An 18,006-nucleotide genomic window follows, 5' to 3' on the forward strand; every position below is an offset into this window, starting at 1 on the left:
TCCTTTTGATTCCTAATCCAATTATCTTTTTAAATAATTGCTTTATCTCTCTCCATCGCCGGGCACTGTTGCCTCTCGGCACTTGCACGCAACTCGCCTTCGTTTAAAATAAAATAATAATAACAACAACAACAACAACAATAAAATTTACAATTATAAGGCCGCCTGCCCGGTGCTCCCGCGCCGGGGTGCGCGCAGCCCGGCGGCCGCCCAGCCCCCGGGGCGCCCCTCGGCAGGACTCGGGGCGGCCGGACCCCTAACCCGCCTCTCTCCGCTCTCTCCCCAGGCGCTCCGGCCTCGCCTCTGCGCGGGGAAGAAATCCGCCTTTTTGTTTCCCGATCCTCGTTGTTGTTTTAATACTTTTTTTCTTTTTTTTTCCTTTTAACCCCCCCCACACACACACTTTGCCTGCGATCGCTTGAGGACCTCGCGGCGGTGACGGCGGGACAGAACGAAAAAACCTCCTTTTACGCCGATTTTGTGCTCCGTTTTTTAATTGTTGTTGGCTTTTAATTTTTTGCCTCGTTTGGGTTTTTTCCGGGGGTTCTTTTTGTTGGGGCTTTTTTTTTTCCCCCCTCCTTTTTCCCCCTTCCCACCCCATACATTTGATTTTTTCTTTTTTTTTTTTTTTTTTTTTTTTTTTTTTTCCTCTGGGGGACTTTGGAGGAAACCTGCCCAGCTTTTAGCATGATGTCTTACCTTAAACAGCCCCCTTATGGCATGAACGGGCTGGGGCTGACGGGCCCCGCCATGGACCTGCTGCATCCCTCCGTGGGGTACCCAGGTGAGTGCCCTGCGCCGTGGCCCCCTCCCTATCCCCGCCATCACCCACCCGCGCCCCGGCGGGCGCCTGCCTGGGAGCAAGCGGAGGGAGAAAATCTCCGTCCCGGGCGGGTTTGGAGGAGCCCGTGGGGCCGTACGGTTTGGGGTGGGCTTTGGGGTGGGTGCCCCCATTTGCACACCCCCCTGGCTGGGGAGAGCGGGTTGGGGGGGACAGCGCCGGTTCCAGCTGAATTTCCTCCCATCCCTGGGGCTTCTTCGTTCCCGTGGGGATTTTTAAGGATAAAATAGCTTTTAAAAAAAAAAAAAAAAGTAGCTTTATTTCAAAACAACGAAATCTCTCCGTTGCTGCTGTTGGGGCCGGGCCTGACCCTTCCCCAGCCCCGTGCCGCTTGCCCTGCCTGCAGCAGGACAGAGTCTGGCCCGGGTGGGCAGCGCCCAGCTGCCGTGGGGCTGGGGTGTGCGGGGAGCACTGCCGCTCATCGGGGTTGGAGGTGGGGATGCTTTGCAGGCCCCTGCCCCAGGGGTGCCGGGGCTCCCGCTGTGCCGGGGTGGTGCGGGAGGTGCGCAGGGACCCGGCGTGACCGGTGTGGTGGTGCTTGCCCCCAGCCACCCCACGGAAGCAGCGGCGGGAGCGCACCACCTTCACCCGCTCGCAGCTGGATGTGCTGGAGGCACTCTTCGCCAAGACCCGCTACCCCGACATCTTCATGCGGGAGGAGGTCGCCCTGAAGATCAACCTGCCCGAATCCCGAGTCCAGGTACTGGACCTGCGTGGGGAGATCCCACGTTGTCACGGGCTGGGGGGGATGCGGGGGGACCCCGGCTCGGCTGGCGTGACTCAGACCCAGCTCTCCATCCACACTCATTTCTGTTTCCTCGGGGTCGGGATGCCTGTGGGCTCCTGGCTGCTTGGCTGTCCCACCGTGATGGCATCCAGGCAAAGGGGGACTTTTTTATTTTTCTTTTTTATTGTCTTTTATTAATTTTATTTTTATTAATATTTTTCTGTCCCCATCCACCTGCCCTAGGGTGTAGCAGCCCCACTACCCGGGTGCTTCTCAGGGCTGCTCCCTCCGGCACTGCTCCCCAGATGATGATGCCCAGTGGGGTGGGATATGCAGGCAGCACCCCACGCAGGATCCATCCCCCAAAACTATGCTTTGTCACTGCACCGGGGACATGCACAAGCTGGGCCACCCCGGCCGCTGGCCCCGGGCATCCTTGCTTAGGGTGGTATGAGGGGTGGCCCGGGCACCAGGCGTGGCAGGTTTTTTTTCAGGGTGCGGGGGTGTGTGGTGCTAATGGCTGGGCGTGGGTGCTGGTGGAACTGGTGCTGGAGTGAGGTTGGTTGGGTACTCCTGGGGTGAAGACGGGAGAGCGGGGGGCCCAGAGGCAGCCCCTTCTCGCCCTGATGCTCATGCCCCCTGCACACCATTTTCTCGCCTCAGGTCTGGTTCAAGAACCGCCGTGCCAAGTGCCGGCAGCAGCAGCAGAGCGGTGGCGGGGCCAAGAGCCGTCCGGCCAAGAAGAAATCCTCGCCGGCTCGTGAGAGCTCAGGTTCGGAGAGCAGCGGGCAGTTCACGCCGCCAGCAGCGGCCTCCAGCTCGGCCTCTTCTTCCTCCTCCAGCTCGGCCTCATCGGCTCCGGCAGGCGCCCCGGCATCTCTCAGCACCCCGGCGTCGTCCATCTGGAGCCCAGCTTCCATCTCTCCTGGTGCGGCGCCGGCGGGGGTGACTGTGCCTGAGCCCCTGCCGCCAGCTGCTGCGTCCTGCATGCAACGGGCCGGCCCCGCCGCCGCTGCTGCCTCCGCCAGCTACCCCGTTTCCTATGGCCAAGGCGGGGGGTATGGGCAGGGTTACCCCGCGCCGCCCTCCTCGTCCTATTTTGGGGGCGTTGATTGCAGCTCCTACCTGGCACCCATGCACTCCCACCACCATCCCCACCAGCTCAGCCCCATGGGGCCCTCCTCGGTGCCTGGCCATCACCACCACCACCCGCTGAGCCAGAGCTCAGGCCACCACCACCATCATCACCATCACCACCACCACCAGGGTTACGGCGGCACCGGGCTGCCCTTCAACTCCTCCGACTGCCTGGACTACAAGGAGCCCGCTGCTGCTGCCGCCGCCTCCTGGAAGCTCAACTTCAACTCCCCCGACTGCCTCGACTACAAGGACCAGGCGTCCTGGCGCTTCCAGGTCTTGTGAGGGGCCGACCACCGTCCCCCCTCATGCCCCCCGGCCCGGGGTCTCCCCACCGCCCCCGGGCAGGACTCTGGCTCTGGCTCTTCCTCCTCCTCCTCCTCCTCCTCCTCCCCTCCCCCCCCCCTCTTTGTTAGCAGTGGCAATGCCCCGGGGGGGGCTCTTGCCACCCCCATCTCTACTGACTGATATTTATTTTCTTCCTGCGCCCCTCCAGCAGGTTTATTATAATTATTATTTTTTTAAACGCAACAGAAGAGGAGTTTAAAAAAAAAAAAATAAAAAGCCTAGCGTCTCCCCTGCTGCCCCCCTGGGCAGAGGCGCAGGCTGGCTCCTGCCCTGCCGGTGCCCCCCCAACTTCATGCAGGGACTCTCACCCTCTCCCCGGGTGCAGGAGCCCCTGGCTTGCTGGTCCTGTACAGCCTCTTGCCGCTGGGAGCGGCAGGAACGATGTAAATACTAGGTCCGTTCCAGTGACCGTGATTATTTTTAGTTGATGCTGTTGGGTTGGCATTTATCTAGAGTCTAACATGGAACAGAACTTAAAAAAAAAAAAAATCTTTTTTTAATTTTAATTTTCTTCCCTAAAAATGAATCTTTCCCTATCTCACGTCCTCCGTCCATCCTCAAGGGCTCTGCGCAAGCTCAGCCACACCGTCCCGGGGCTGGGGGGGGGGGGGGGGGGGGGGCGGGCAGGCAGCAGCCCAGGGGGGTGCCCAGAGGGGAGGCAAAGGGGGAGGGAAGGGCTGCCCAGCTGATCTGCAACCTGCAGACCAAAAAAACCAAAACTTTTGGAAAAAAATAAAAAGGAGAGAAAAAAAAGCAGTAAAAAAAAAAGTTTTGGTTTATTTTTTTGGGGGAGGGTTGCAGGGGAAAGCCGCTCTGCTTTGGTGTTGGGGGGGGGCATGACTTTTTGGGGGTGTGTTTTTTGGTTATTTTTTTTTTTTTTTTTAGCCCCTTCTGTTGGTTAGTGCGTTTTCGTGGGTCTGGGCTGCAGCCCTGCCTCCTGGCTGCCTTACCCGCCTCAGGCCGGTGCTTTCTAGCAGCTTTGCCCCGTAGGGGGAGAGGGACCGTGTACGTGTGATTTTTGATGCCGTAACCCCACACTTGCCCCTTCAACTGTAAGGCAAACCCCTCTCCTTCCTTTCCCCCCCACCCCAATAAAATCCAAACTAATCAACGCGGTGGTGTCCTGTCCTCCTTCCTCCCCTCTGCCTCCTCTTCCCTAGGAAGCTTCCCTGGGGGGGTCGACATGCTGGGAAATGCTTCCCGGGGGGTCCCAGCAGGAGGGTGTGTGTGATGAGTTTGCAAGTGCTCTGGAGGGGGGGACCCACTGCTACCTTTGCAGGTGTGGGCTGGGGACCTGCTTTTATGTTAATTGACGCTGTTAATTGGTTACTGATTTATTGCTGCACCGCAGTGCTGGCGGGACCCGTGGGATGAGCAAGCGCTGGCTGAAACAGCAAAAACCCACCTGGTGGGGCAGCCCCACAAATTCGGGACACACGGGCAGGCCTGGATGGTGGTGGGGTGTAAGGGCCACTCAGACATACAGCCACACAGACAGACCTCTGCCTGCCCTGTGCAGGCAGGTGCAGGGAGGGATGCTCGGCATCCGTGCTTCCAGCCCTGGCTCCCAGCGTTTCCCTCCTCAGCTGCTGCCAGCTGCGATCCACCTGGGGAAGGGGGGGATGAATTATTTCTCGTGACAATATCTCCCCCTCTTTTTTTTTTTTCCCAGACCTTCCCTGCAGTTGCTGGAGGCTGCCCGCTGGTGCTGGGGCCATTCCCACTCCCACGGGACCGGGGCCAAGGGGACCACCAGGGCCACTGCTACCCTGCTTGGGCCTTTGATGCACTGGGGGGGGGGGCATCCCCAAATTCCCATCCTCCTCCTTGTGGTCTTGCAGCAGTGCCCACTGCAGCTGGGAGCTCTGGGGCCGTGCCGTGTGCCCCCATCCCTGGTGTCCCCTGGCACCCCTGGGACAGTGGGGACCATGGTGGGGGGGAGAGGTGTCGAGGCACCGGCATACTCTGGGTGGCCACTTTGGGGAGGGTTTGCACCCCCTGTACTGCCCCTCCCCCCCCCCCCAGCATCCCGGTGGGAGTGAACAGGGCTGGCAATGTGCTGCTGCTGTTGCAGTGAAATGGGCTGCATTGGGAAAACCAGTGGGGTCAGCCCCAGGTGCCACCGGTGCAAGCCCCGTGCATCTTTCCAGGGTCACGGCCACGGCGCAGCCTCGAGGTAGGGGGGCAGCTGATGGCTTCCAGCACCTGCATGCCGTGGCAGGGAGAGATGGAAGGGGATGGGTGCAGCCGAGTCAATTTTAGGGGATTTTAGTTTAAATGGCTGTTTTCCTTATTGGCTCCTTCAGTGCATATATATATATATATATAAAAAAACCCCTACATATATTTAAGTATTTATATATAGCTATACATATAAAATAATTGTGCTCTTCTGCAAGCATTAGCGAGGCACTCACCACCCCAAAGGATAGCTATACAGGCAGTTTGAGGGAGGACCACGCATGCTGGGTATGGGTACCACCAACCTATGCATCCCCAAATCTTTCTTTTAAAGGGAAAAAGTTAGCGCAGCCCTCCTGGAGCTGTAAAAGAAAGAAATCTGTGCTGGACACAAAGTGAACTGAAGTTGCCCTCCCAAATTTAGTGAGCACCTGAAAGACAAGAGCCAGCAGGTGTATAACCCCCCACCCCCACCCCATCTTCTTTAAACAAAAATTACACACACTTCATCTTCCTTAAAAGATGTGGTGCATAGGGACATGGTTTAGTGGGACTTGGCAGCGTTAGGTTAACGGTTGGACTTGACGATCTTAAGGGTCTTTTCCAACCTAAATGATTCTACGATTCTATAAAAATTGTGCTTCATTATAACTCAGTAAATCAGCGCTGCTGAGAGATGCAGCTGGGAGGGGAGCCTGAATTTTGTTCCCTTGATTTTGGTGACATGGTCCTAAACCTTTTCATCCACCATCCCATGGTGCAGCTGGGTCCAGGATCTGCTTCAGAGTTTGGTTCTCCAAGGGGTGCTCACGTCCCCCAGGGGAATCCCCTCTCCAATTTGGGCACCCAGTACCCAGCAGTGCCTGGTGCTGCAGCTGGGTGGCTTCTTCAGCATCCCCTCACACCACAATTTGGGCTGTGGGCATTTTCCAGTCCCACTCGTGCAGACCCAGAGCACGGCAGCGGCGCTGGTCGCTGAGCCTGGCTGGCGGCGGGGGCACAGAGGAGACCTTTTCCTGATCACATCAAATAGTGGCTTTGCCCTCAATGCCTGGCTTCATTTTTTTTTTTTTTTGGTCGTTGTTGCATTTCTCCCAGCCCTGGAGTTTCTTTGAAGGGCAACAAGCATGACTCGAGTGGGAACAGCCAGTTTGCTGGAAAACAACTAAAATTGCATACTTTTTTTTTTTCTCATATCAGGTAGAAACCCCCTGGAAAAACGGCGTAGTGACTAACCAGCACATTGCCCGCCGGCAAGCCAAGCGTAGTCAGGCCTCATCCTCCCTCCACCGCCCATGGGTTGGTGCCAGCAGCATGGGCAAGATGTGACTTGTGCCCGTCAGCAGGTGAGCGTGGGCTGGGGAGGGTCATGCCCAGGTTTTGGGGGGGGCCCCAGCACCCCCCCACCCCCCCATTTCTCCAGCAGCACACCCGCACCACTGGTGCTTGGGCGGCGGAGCAAACTTCTCCCACCGTGGGCTTCCCCGAGGCTTGAACAGGCGCTGCCGCCCCAAGCGCAAGTCTTGGCAGGTAAAGCAGCACGGTCGCTGCCTGGTGCCCGGCTCCGGGAGCAGGCGCTGGCGGGGTAGTGGGGCTTTTTTGGGCAGCCTGGTTGTGAAACAGCCGCCTTGGTGACTCAGTGTCTCACGTCTCAAGCAAGAAGGCTGTTGGGTGCATGACTACTATTAGTATTATTTATTTTTAAATAGCATTTGCTGCTGGATCATGGTGCTGCACTAAGCGCACCAGCAGCCCAGGGGCTGGTGCCATGGTGCCGAGACGTCGGGTAACCCGGCACAAACCCGGTGAAGCTCCTGCCTCTCGCCTGAGTGCCGGCAGCTGTCTCCGCACGTGAGTGCCTGCTCCAAAGGCATGTGGTGCTTTCCTGCCTGTAAGTCAAGGGCCAGGACTTGGGGGGTGGAAAGAGGGGCAGAGGGGGAGAATACTACCCAGCTTGGGCTGTCATTATTTTTTATGCTTGGTGCTTCATGGACCTGAAATAATTTATGATCTATTTGCTGTTATCAGAGTATTTGCTCTGAGTAGAGTCCCTGCTTGGAAAGCTTTGCTTTTAAACCCTCCACATGTGGTAGGGAGCTGTGACAGGCGATGATTTGAACGCCCTTAGCGGTACCCGGCCATGCAGAGGCAGGCAGAGGCTAGGCAGGGTTGCTGCTGGTTGGGGTGGCCGACTGCCGGTTCAGGTGTAGGATGTGCTTTGGGGACGCTAAGTGTTATGGCCAGCATGAATTAAATGATTAAAAAAATTTATAAATTATGTTATAAGTTGCAGGAGATGGACCCACTAACACAACTTACTACAGTTATTTTGTAGACAGCTTTTCTGGCAGGGAGCAAAGAAAACAGATGATTACAGCTGAATAAGGAGCCGTCGCACCCGATCATTTGTGGTTTTCCCTGTGCCGACCTCCATGTTAGCCAGTCACTGCTAATTCATGCACTTTGAGTAGCAATTAATGCACATAAAATTCCACATTGGTTCCAAATCTGTTTTGAACTTGTCAATAAAAAAATCTGCTGGTGTAACTCCCAGCTGAGGAACCTGCTATACTGGAGAGCTCTTCTTTCATGTCGTATGGTCGAGCACAAAAAGCTGTGGGGAAGGAGGAGGGTGAAAATGGTCAGTGGGCTGAAGCCTAGAGCAAAACATAGGCCTATTTCCAGTTAAATCCCTATTCAACACTTTTTTTTTCCCCAGGACAGACAGGACTTTTCCAAGAAAGCCATGAGAGGATTTTTTTTTTTTTTTTTAAATGAAAAACTGTGATTTTAGGAAACGGCATTCTGGATCTTATGTACATTTCTAGTATCACTTCCTGTATATTTTTAAGCTGAAATCCTCTTAGCATGCAAAGTAAATAGATTATGATATACTGAAGGATTAAGAATCACTGTCTGGTGTCAGATTAATCCCTCATATAGACCATCACTTGTACTGACAGAAATATGGCTGCAATTCAGCAAAATAGCTGTATGGCGAAGCAACGCATCACAGCATCTTATGCAGAACAAGCATGCGATCGCCGTGGTCTGTCGTTGTGCCGTGTGTATTTCAGAAATTAAATTTAAATCTATAGGACATTAAAGGCGCGCTCCCCTCCAAGTGCTGCGCAAAGCACAGCCATTACAGGCACGGCTCTGCACGGGGAGGCGATGCAGCAGCCTGCTCGGTTTCAAAGCTCTCTTTATTAATTTTTCCCTCTTGAGTGTACAAAACCCTATGCATTGCAGCCCATTCGCTCCCTTCAACCTGCAAAGCAAAAAGTCTCCTTTGAATATACTCATGGAAAGGTGACGATTTGGATAAAGTGCCGAAATGGGTTGGGAGTTTTTCTGGTGCGATCAAAATTACCTGTTGTGCAGCAGAAATTCAGCAGGATTTTGGCTCATAGGGGAAAATGGCTGACCGACAGTGAGCACAAACATTTTATCTGGGTAAATGCAGAATTTTTGTTAATAAAATACTTCTAATGTTTTGTGCTTTTTTTTTTTTTTTACACCGTGCTTTTATTTTCAGTCCATTCATTGTACAAATTTGTTCATCGTACAAAACCGACTTCAAGAAGCTCGCTGGCTTCGGGTTGCAACTACCCAATGCTCCCAAAAAAGATCAAGCTTAACCCACACATGTGCCTACAGTAGAGTATAAAAATCTGCGTCCCTGCACACTGCACCTGATCAAATGGTGGGAAGAAAGACCCGTGACGATGCTCGGCCCTCTCTTCACCGTCACAACAAAACTAGAGGGCTGAAACAGGTTACGTTACCTTCTCAGTGCATTTTCTCTTCATGGTTAGAGGCGGCAGATTAAAATCTGGACTCCAATGGAATGATGTTTAAGAGGCTCCGCGTCTTTTTTTTCAAGGCAAAATAATGGTTATTCAACTAAGATGATATATCTAGATATGAAAATTGAGAGCATTCTTCGAAAAATGCTGCCGACTGTGAAAGGCTGCTCTTTCACAGAGGTATCCTGAGTGAAGATTTTATCTGCTGGTATCTCAATAGGACAGTTTTCAGAGCCTTAAGTGGAAATTCAAATCTGCTTCCAAGTGAAGATTGTTAAAATATATAATGCACAGAGAATTACAGACTTTCCCCTGAGAAGTTTATGCATTCGTCCAATACCTTCCCCCCCCAAAATTTTTCAGCATTGCATTTGTACGGTAAATGGGGGTCTGCAGTTACTCACTTTTTTAATGCCTTTGAATGACACAGTGAAAATGTCATCAAATTGCCCTCCATAAGCAAACATAGGCCAGTTTTTGCACAGACACATTCGTGCTAACCCAGAAATAATTTGGAGGTCTAAGAGCAGCACTTTTTATAAGCCTGGTGCTTCATCTTCTGCTGGTGGCTGGATCCAGGGACAGCTGGAATTTCGCTGAAGGACTTTCCGTGTACTTCACCACCTTGGTGAGGTTTCCCCTTCTTTGCTTTGGCAGTGAAGGGGGTCCCACGCTCGGTCACACCAGCCCGAAGTGCACGACTTTGAGAGACCCGCTGTGTCCAGTCTCCTGCGGGGGGAAAGACAGGCAGGATCAGGGAAGCTGCAGGGACTCACAATGAGGAATGGAAACCTTGCATGGTTATTGGAAACACCATCCCAACCCAGGGAGAAGAGGCAGTTGCAGACTCTGTCCCAGTTTGGCCTGGGAATGGAGGATGCAGCCCTAAAGCGGTGGAGACTGCCTTGTCGTGCAAGGTAAGGCACCTCTCCCCTTTTTTTAAGCCCCTTTGCAACCCCACTCCCCTGCTGCTCTTGGGGAGACCAGGGGCTGCAGCTCCAGTGACAGCTCACAGTGTCCCCTGCGGTGGACATGGGGTTGGGATGTGAGGGGCTGGGAGCCGAGGCTCCACCTGCCTTTGAGCCCCCTTCCCTGGCGCCTGGAAACTTATTGGCAAAAGTGAAACACTAGATTTTTTGTTACCTTTTAATTAAAACACACTGCGAACACCGCAAGGCTGGGTTAATGCCAGCGGGTAGTGAGCCAGGTTTTCAAAGTTATGCGGGGATGGCATTTTGCATTACTCATACAATGCAAATATGCGATTTAAGCACAAATCCCCTTTCTGTGCTTGGTGCCTGTGCAGGGTGGAAACCCCAGCCCTCTGGTTTTGCAAAGGACATGATGATGGGGAGAATATGTGCCACAAATAGAGGGTATTTCATAACATGGGCTAGCGTGCATGCGAAATGTATGATATACTTTGCCTTGGAAAGTGCTGTAGTCTAGTGAGTCATTGCTTTCTTTTGAATTACAGATGAGTAGCCAGCCCTTCACGATGCAAAGGAAAAACTAGGTGTGGAGCTGAAAACAAAGGGAAACACGTGTTTGTCCTGTCTTGGAGGGCAAGACATGCTGGCATGGGAGGGGGGGTGGGCTCGGCCCCGGGAGGTGGCTGTCAGGGCTGTGTCAGGCTGCAGGAGCACTAGCAAGGGCGGACGGGACTCATGTGAGTGACTCCCTGCTCCTTGACTTCTGGAAAGAGGAAAAAAAAATACCTCTAACTCTTGCAGCTTTATAAGGAACCTTTACCAGAGCAGCAGCTCCATCTCATGGCATGTGCATTTCGCCACAGAGATAAAGATCACCCTCCGAAACAGCATTCCCATGTACAACCTCCCTAGCTCAGCGTGGAGGGAGCAGTAAAAGTGTGATGGCTCAAAATGAGCGCTGTATGAACATTGAGTTCTGTTTCCCACCCATCGCTTGGCCTTTCCCTTGCAGGGAGATGTGGGAGGTGGCCCTGCCACAATACAACCCCCTGTTAATTCTCGGAGGCGGTTTGAAGATGACGAGAAAGCATCCTCGACATCCCATCTGAACTAGCACTTGCATCCCAGATCCCACTGGGTTATTGCAGTGTTGAAAGTCAAAGCACAGCTTTGCCACCGAGACTGCTGCTTAGGCAGGTGTCTTCAAGGAGGTTATGAGTTGCCTTACTCAGAGGCAGCCCTCATTGGGGGACTGCGTGTATGTGCCTTGTTTTTTGGGTGGCTGCAAGCTTTCTGTGGGCTCTCCTTGCTCTCCGAACGGCACTTGTTGGAGGCTCCAAAAATACAAAAGATTTTTTTTCGCAGCAGAGCCACAGCAGTAAAGCCTTGACGAGCATCAGCGACTGAAGGTAAGGGGTGGCTCTTTTTTCCCTAGAGTTGTGTCAGTGCCTGATGCAGAGGGGTTTCCGCTGGTGCTTGCTCTGGGTACCGAGGGAATAGGTGGGAAGGTGAATGCAGGCTGGAGAAAAAAAAAAACACATCATGTTTGACCATATAGAGTTCAAGGTTGTTTGGGTAGGTCCCTGTTGTTCAAGGCTCAGGGTCCCGAGTGCATCACACAGGTACCTGACCTGGGTTTTGTGATTTGTGCCTTTGTCTGGGGAGAGGTTAACAAGAACCCAGCTCTGCAGATCTAACTAGTTGCTTTTTTTTAAAATACTTTTTAAAAAACCTATTTGCAAACCTCTCTGGTCACACTAAAGCAGACTTGGCGGTGTCGCGTGGGAAGTCTGTGACGTGGCATCAAGCTTGTAGAGGTGTTTAATGTTAATCCAAGACTGAAGAGCAATAATGACTGGAACCCTCTTAGGACATCTGCATCTTTTCTGATGTAGCACCCCAGCAATAAAAGAAGCTGTAATAATTTGATGAGAGTTGATTTTCATAGTGCAGAAGAGGGCTGTCCAGGAACAGGGGAAGCCAGCACTGCAGTGCTGCTGCCTATGGTAATGAGCAGCTAGTCATCCAGAGCAGGAAAACATGAATATCCTGACAGGAGAGCATCCAGTTGTGCCCTGGAGAGTTCAGATCGTGGGGCTTTTGCATGGTAATGATGTGGTCCCGCTCTGGCAGGCGAAGGGAGGAGCGGTACGGGAAAGCACACCCTGTAATTGAAAAGCCACTAAGCCATTCGGACCTGCAGGGATAGCAGGATGGAGGCAGTGGTTTGCTTGGTCTCCTCAGGTCTGAGGCAGAATGGAGGATCCCTTTAGTCTTCTGGAGCGGGAAATACAGAAAAACCTCTTCCCCGTGCTGCCGTATTGCTCCCGGGAGGTTATGCTTTTTCTCCTGGGGATTATTGTCAAGGGCATGATGAAGGTGGGAAAGGAGGAGAGCGGGAGAGGGAAGAAGAAATGAAGAAGCCATGGGGGATTACTGTAAACACCTGTTTTTTCAGGCAGAGACCGCCCAATTCCAGGCTGCAGGAATGGCTATGTGGAAGGACATGCCTGTTGTTAGGATCTATAGGTACTGCTCCCTTACACCGGCAATGCCTCATTTCCCTTGGATAGCATCATACAAAACCTTTCTGGCTGATAGGTATTTAGCTGAGTGATAATATATTAAAACAACCATTTGGTAGCCATGAGGCACCATTGGCTTCAGCATCTCAAGCTACCGTAAATGGGATCGGTCTCCAGTCCAGAAGTGACAGAGCAATTGAGATTCACGTTTTCCAAAGGGTCTAATTTGTACCGAGGTTGGTGACCAGGGTGTTTGGAGGCTTAGTTTTGCTTATCTAAGGCTGGGCGCTGCTAAACAGAGACTCTTTGAACCAATCTATGTAGGGTTTGTTTCCTAGTTTCCTCAAGATTATCAAATCCCAGAATAATGCCGGTCACCTTGCTCAAAGCAGCAAGAGTAGGCTGGGTCTCGAGCAGCATGGTCCTCAAGGCTACCCCCATCCCATCTCCAGCCTTTCCTGGAAGACAGGACTGAACATGAACACCAAATCCTGACCCCACCAAATATTGCAGATGGGATGCTCACTTCTCATTTGCTTCTTCCCTGTTGCTTGAAGAGCTGTACCCAACCAAGCCATGCACAGGGCAAGAAAAACTGCAGCTTATCCTTGCTCTTCCGGCCACCACCTATGCTATCCCCACCTTCGTCCCCAGTGATGGGATCCTCTGGCCAGCGCTGGTCCCAAACCAGCTTGGCAAAGGCATGTGGTCTGCATTTGTCCTACCTGTGAGCTGAGACCACCGTGGCAGCCCTCTCCCATCATCACCCATGCACCAAGGGGCTTCAGCGGGGACACATGTGCCCTGTGCTAGCGCAAAGCCACCAGCACTGCTAGGGGGATGCGGGTGGCCCCCGTGGTAGCACAGTCTTGCCTCTGAGCCGCCTCTTGCATGCTGTAGGGCTAAGGCTTTCCTCTAGAAAACAAATCTTGTTCAACTGCCTGAGCACTGTTTGGCTGTGTGACAGCCAGCTGCTCTGGCAGGTGACTGGGAACATTTTGTTGTACGATCTTTACAGTTTCAGGGAGAAGCTTCCTCATAGCTGAGAGCGGCAGCAAGCAAGGAAGACGCGCATTATGATGCACCTACAAAAGATAGGGTCTGTGTCGGATATGTCCCCACTGAGGCCTCCATGGCCATTTGCACTGGGGATAGGTCACTTCTGGCTTCAGCCTTTCGCCAACAAACTGGCGAAGGGCGGCAAAGAAAATCCTCCGGCTCACAGCTGCAGAGCTCTTCCTGCAGAATTGACTGTGCAAGAAGGGCTGGGTTTTGGGTGTGCTCCCCTTGCGTGGCATCGAGCCCAGTATTGTGATGGCTCCCTCTGAAGCAACGTGCGGGAAGTGGTGGTGGAGGGATGCCAGCCCAGGGAGAGCAGGAGGGTGAAAGTGGGACCTTGGGGATGGGCTGTCCATCAAATGCTGGCACTGATGCAGCAGGCTGGCAGTGGTGTCCGGGTGTAGAGCTGCTGCTGATGGTGGGTTTGGGTTGGATTTAGGGTGGATTGAACTAAAACCAGAGGTCAGTCCAGCTAGAAAGGAGCTGCTCTGATTTGCTGGGTGCTGGTTCCTGCGTTGGTACCCAACTGCTGCAAGACTTCTGAATTTCCACATGCCATTAAAAGTCAGAACAGAATGGTGTTTGAAACATATTCCCAGAAGTACAAAGTTAGTGTTGCATGGATGGCTTTTCTACTCCAAAAAACTTGGCGTGCACAACAGGTTCCCTCTTACCCAGCAAGTCGTTTCCCTCTGCAGCCCAAGCACTTGTCAGAGCTGCTGGCTCCAACAGCCCCACATCTTCCTTCCCTTGGTCCTGTGAGAAGCAGAGCAGCTCAGCAAGGATGGAGGTGCCCCATTTTCCTGTGCACAAGCAGCTCTGCGATGTGTGATGAAATCAGGGCACCTCCATGGGGGTCGCAGAGGTCACACTTTGACCCACCAGCTTTTAGCAATGGTGACTGCTCAGTTGCAGTAACTTTTTGGAACCAAAGGATCCTTTAAATGCTCTCTTGTGTAAGTCCTTAGTGATGTGACAGCAAAATTTTGATCTTTGTATCACCCCCGTTACACAGAGTTTGTGCTTGTGGATTTTATTGTGATAGTCCAGAGCTTTCAAATGAACTTAGCTTATTAATTCAGCCGCTTACGTGGGGGCAAAGAGCATCTTGTACACAGCTCAGGGAAGGGGCAGTTAACTCCTGGATAACCCAGCTGCAAACCCAGGAATCCCACCAGTGTCTCCAGACTGTTACTGCTGCTATATTTTACTTTACTCTGTATCCTGAGGCCACCAAAGCCATCAAAAGGCTGCTGGGGATAGCCTTTGTGTACGGGGATTTCCCACCAGCACGACCCCTGCGCGGTGAACTCTGTCACCTGCTCCCCAGCCTTTCCCCATCCTCCACCCAGTGAAAACGTGCAGGGGCTGCGGGAGGCTGCAGAGGTGGGGCCGGCGCGTGTTGTTCTCCAGCACTTCGGGACTGGTAGAACAGCTCTTAGAGCACAATTTTACTTGGCATGGGCTGGTTTTGTAATGAAAGAAATAAATAAGTGCCATCCTGCTCTGCTGGGAGGTTGAAGCGTTTCCTTTCTTTTTTTTTTTTAAATGATCTGTTTGTACCGAGGCCAAACATTGAATACTTCAGCCTCAAAAATAAAAGTTTCAACAGAACTGTAATTGGGAGGAGGCTAAAGTACAGGCACTCTTGTGTCTTCATCCATGCTGCCGTGAGACAGCTTTTATTTTATTTTATTTTAGTTATTTTATTTTATCTTTTTCCTTTAAAGTAGAACTGAAGGAGTGTGTTGGTACTGCATGCTGCTGATTCATCAGCTCTGGAGACAGAATCGCCCTATGTATGTGCTCTATACGCACCCCCACCAACACCCAACCACCTGGGGCACCAAACCAGGCTGGGCGGGAATGTCCCCACGGGAGACGGGGAGAGCTGAAGGATTTGGGGAACGGGGTAGGGTTTCCCTGCCCACGTGGAGGTCTTCTCCTCCTCTCCTGCCCTGGTGAGCTTCTTGGGGCTGGGAATGGGCGAGCGCCCAAGCCAGCGCAGGAGAGGGAGGAGGGACTGGAGGCTGGCAGCCGGGGGAGGGCCGGTCCACCTTTTTTGGCAGCACCTTGCAGTTAAATCAGCTTAAAGCGATCATGAAACCATAGGGTAGTATTTCACTCCTCTTCACTGTGGTCTCGCTCTTGAAAGCGCCAATACGAGTGCCAGCTAGTTCGTGTAAGTTGAACGTGGATGGAGGACAATAAGTTCTTTCTTAGGTCCCATCCAACAGGCATTGGATAATAATAATTTTCAACTTTTACATGCTGCACTCAATTCAAAGTCGCAGATGAAGCCCCGCTCTAGCAGTGCAGTATAGGAGCATTTCTACCAATTTCAGTGAGAGCCCTGCAGGCAGACAGCTTGCAGGGACAGGCTCGAGGAGTTTTAGGAAGCTGCAAAATAGAGTAAATAATAATAACCAGAAATAAAAAAAAATCAGAAATGCGTTACCTGCTCTGTAGGAACTGCTTTCAAATTTCCTTTAAAAAAAAAAAGAAAAAAAAAAATCACCGTGTTATTTACATTCCATTGAACTCACTGAAAAACCCAACCAAACAAGGGTACGGTATTAGGTAACTCACTTTTTTGATAGGACACAGCTATTTCATATCCTGCTATTCAATGGATGAATTAAAATATTTAATATATTGCTTATACAAGTCTATACATGTAGGATATGTATATACTCTCAAATGCTACACCAAGTTAAAGCAACCATGATTTTTGCCGATAGGGCAGTGTGGAGACGTGAGGCCAGTGATAAATCAGGGTTCCCACATCGTTCTGACTCAGTGGGGAGCTGTTGCAGGAGTGGGATGCATGCGTTGCGACGGAACCATGGCTGCAGCACACCTCTCTACCTGTATGGGGGTAGCTGTAGGGTGGTGGAGCTCAGTGCGGGCTGCCTGCCCGAGTGCTCGTCTTGTGTCTCAGGAGGGTTTTGCAGCCTGTGTGCTGTCAGGTTGCTGCTGGAGGTGCTTGAGGATGAGGCTTCGTGTTACAGCTTGAGCTGAATTAACAGCTGCCAACATCAAAAAGAAGTCCTGCTGCAGGCAATGTGCTTCTGCCCCTCACTTGGTGCTGTCTGTGGTGTCCTCTGATCCCCAGGCAATGCAGTTCGGCTCAGGGGATGGACAAAAGCCCACGGGAAAGAAAACAGATTTTTTTTTTTTGCTGGGGTTAATATGCTGGCAGCACCCTGTGTGATCCTGTAAACGTGGGCGGAAGAAGGCGGCGAGGGGGAAGCAGGACCTTCCTGTTTCGATGGTGACAAGCTGCTAGTTGAGCTTCACTGTAATGTGGAAGCGCACCCGTAGCTGGCTTGTTTGAAACTATCTATTTCAGTTGTGGCTATAGGAACCGCAGTTACGCCTCGACTTTCCGTGTCACTGTGCCTGGAGACTGGCTCAGTTCCTACATACCTGTCAGTGTAGTGATGGGACACCCGGACAAGGCAGAAGATAAAAATCCCCGTCTCACCCCTTGTGCAAATACTCTTACATATCCGTGCCTGGCTGACTTTACAGGACGACTCTTTAACCGTGACTTTCTCGTGCTGGACTACTCCTTTATTATACCGTTGCACTACTTTGAATCTGCTATGATGGAGATACTGAGTACTGCCGAAGCAAGACGTCTGCGTCCATTTACTCCAGAACTCCCCTGCAGGAGTAGTGTAAAATGCTGCTTCACAAGCCACGTAAAGGGTGAAGCTCTGCTGCTGGAGGACCTGGCCATTGCACACCAAATAACAGAGCAACAATGAATCTAATAATAAACACTTTGTCTGTCTTTGTTAAATCATGAATAGCACTGCGAGATAGGGAGATTCATACTATCAGATGATTTATTCTACGTCGTGAGAGCTGGTAGCTGAGTACCCATGCCTCTCCCTGCTAGGTATACACAAACCAAGCTCATGCTGCAATGCCTCTGCCTTATTTTTTCTTCCTAGATCCAAGTTCTTTTTCAAGATAGCAATTGCCATTATTTCTAGCTTCACCCCCTTGTGCATATTTGAAAGCGACTCGTTCGCTTACCTTCCTGGCTGCTGGAAAAGGGTTTCCCTGTTGGGGAGGTGGTGCAGCCATCTGCTCCAGGCTTACGCTCGGTGTCCTCTGCCTGTCTGCGGCTGGTGGGTCTTTGAAAACAAAACAGAAGTGATAGGAGGGGAGGGAGCAAGGATGAAGAGTTGGGGAGATGCTGCATAGCAGAGCAAAACTGTTTTGTTTGTTTTCTATCTTTTCAAGTACACAGCAGCCTGTGTAATTCCCTGGCTACAAACTGTAGCTCTTTTTTATCAGATGCCAGTATGTTTATTGACTGAGCATCACTAGATCACTCATCTGGCCATGCAGTCACTCCGGCACCATTCTGTCATTCAAGGATGTGGCGTAAAGCTAGTGTTTTTTGGAGCAGTTAAGGTTTTGTTAAGCAGGA

The 18,006-nt window shown here is 51.9% G+C and overlaps 2 protein-coding genes across 6 annotated transcripts in view; one reads left to right on the plus strand and one right to left on the minus strand.

The window, feature by feature from the left end:
- Positions 1-687: 687 nt before the first annotated feature.
- On the plus strand, positions 688-3,040 carry OTX1 (orthodenticle homeobox 1). The gene is made up of 3 exons (XM_076335588.1): positions 688-784; positions 1,390-1,541; positions 2,232-3,040. The coding sequence occupies exons 1-3, from the start codon at positions 688-690 to the stop codon at positions 2,988-2,990; spliced, it is 1,008 nt and encodes a 335-aa protein (XP_076191703.1). The 3' UTR covers positions 2,991-3,040.
- Positions 3,041-9,659: 6,619 nt separating this feature from the next.
- WDPCP (WD repeat containing planar cell polarity effector) overlaps positions 9,660-18,006 on the minus strand; it is a 160,030-nt gene continuing 151,683 nt past the window's right edge. For 2 of the 5 annotated variants that reach the window (XM_076334985.1, XM_076334986.1), the window contains exons 17-19: positions 17,607-17,707; positions 16,018-16,046; positions 9,660-9,772 (exon numbers count right to left, since the gene is read on the minus strand). In XM_076334985.1, coding sequence (XP_076191100.1) covers positions 9,722-9,772; positions 16,018-16,046; positions 17,607-17,707 — 181 coding nt within the window. In that variant the 3' untranslated portion in view covers positions 9,660-9,721. Of the gene's footprint in view, positions 9,773-10,482; positions 10,568-16,017; positions 16,047-17,606; positions 17,708-18,006 lie in introns of those variants that run through there. The other 3 variants (XM_076334988.1, XM_076334987.1, XM_076334989.1) reach the window with 3 other exon arrangements.

Source organism: Aptenodytes patagonicus, chromosome 3 (genome assembly GCF_965638725.1).
Source record: "Aptenodytes patagonicus chromosome 3, bAptPat1.pri.cur, whole genome shotgun sequence".
In the NCBI taxonomy this organism is placed as follows: Eukaryota; Metazoa; Chordata; class Aves; order Sphenisciformes; family Spheniscidae; genus Aptenodytes; species Aptenodytes patagonicus.

Coding starts and splice junctions, on each gene's coding strand:
- OTX1 (XM_076335588.1), top strand. CDS start 688: ATGATGTCTTACCTTAAACAGCCCCCTTATGGCATGAACGGGCTGGGG. Junction 785..1,389: donor TCCCTCCGTGGGGTACCCAG/GTGAGTGCCCTG, acceptor GCTTGCCCCCAG/CCACCCCACGGAAGCAGCGG. Junction 1,542..2,231: donor TGCCCGAATCCCGAGTCCAG/GTACTGGACCTG, acceptor TTCTCGCCTCAG/GTCTGGTTCAAGAACCGCCG.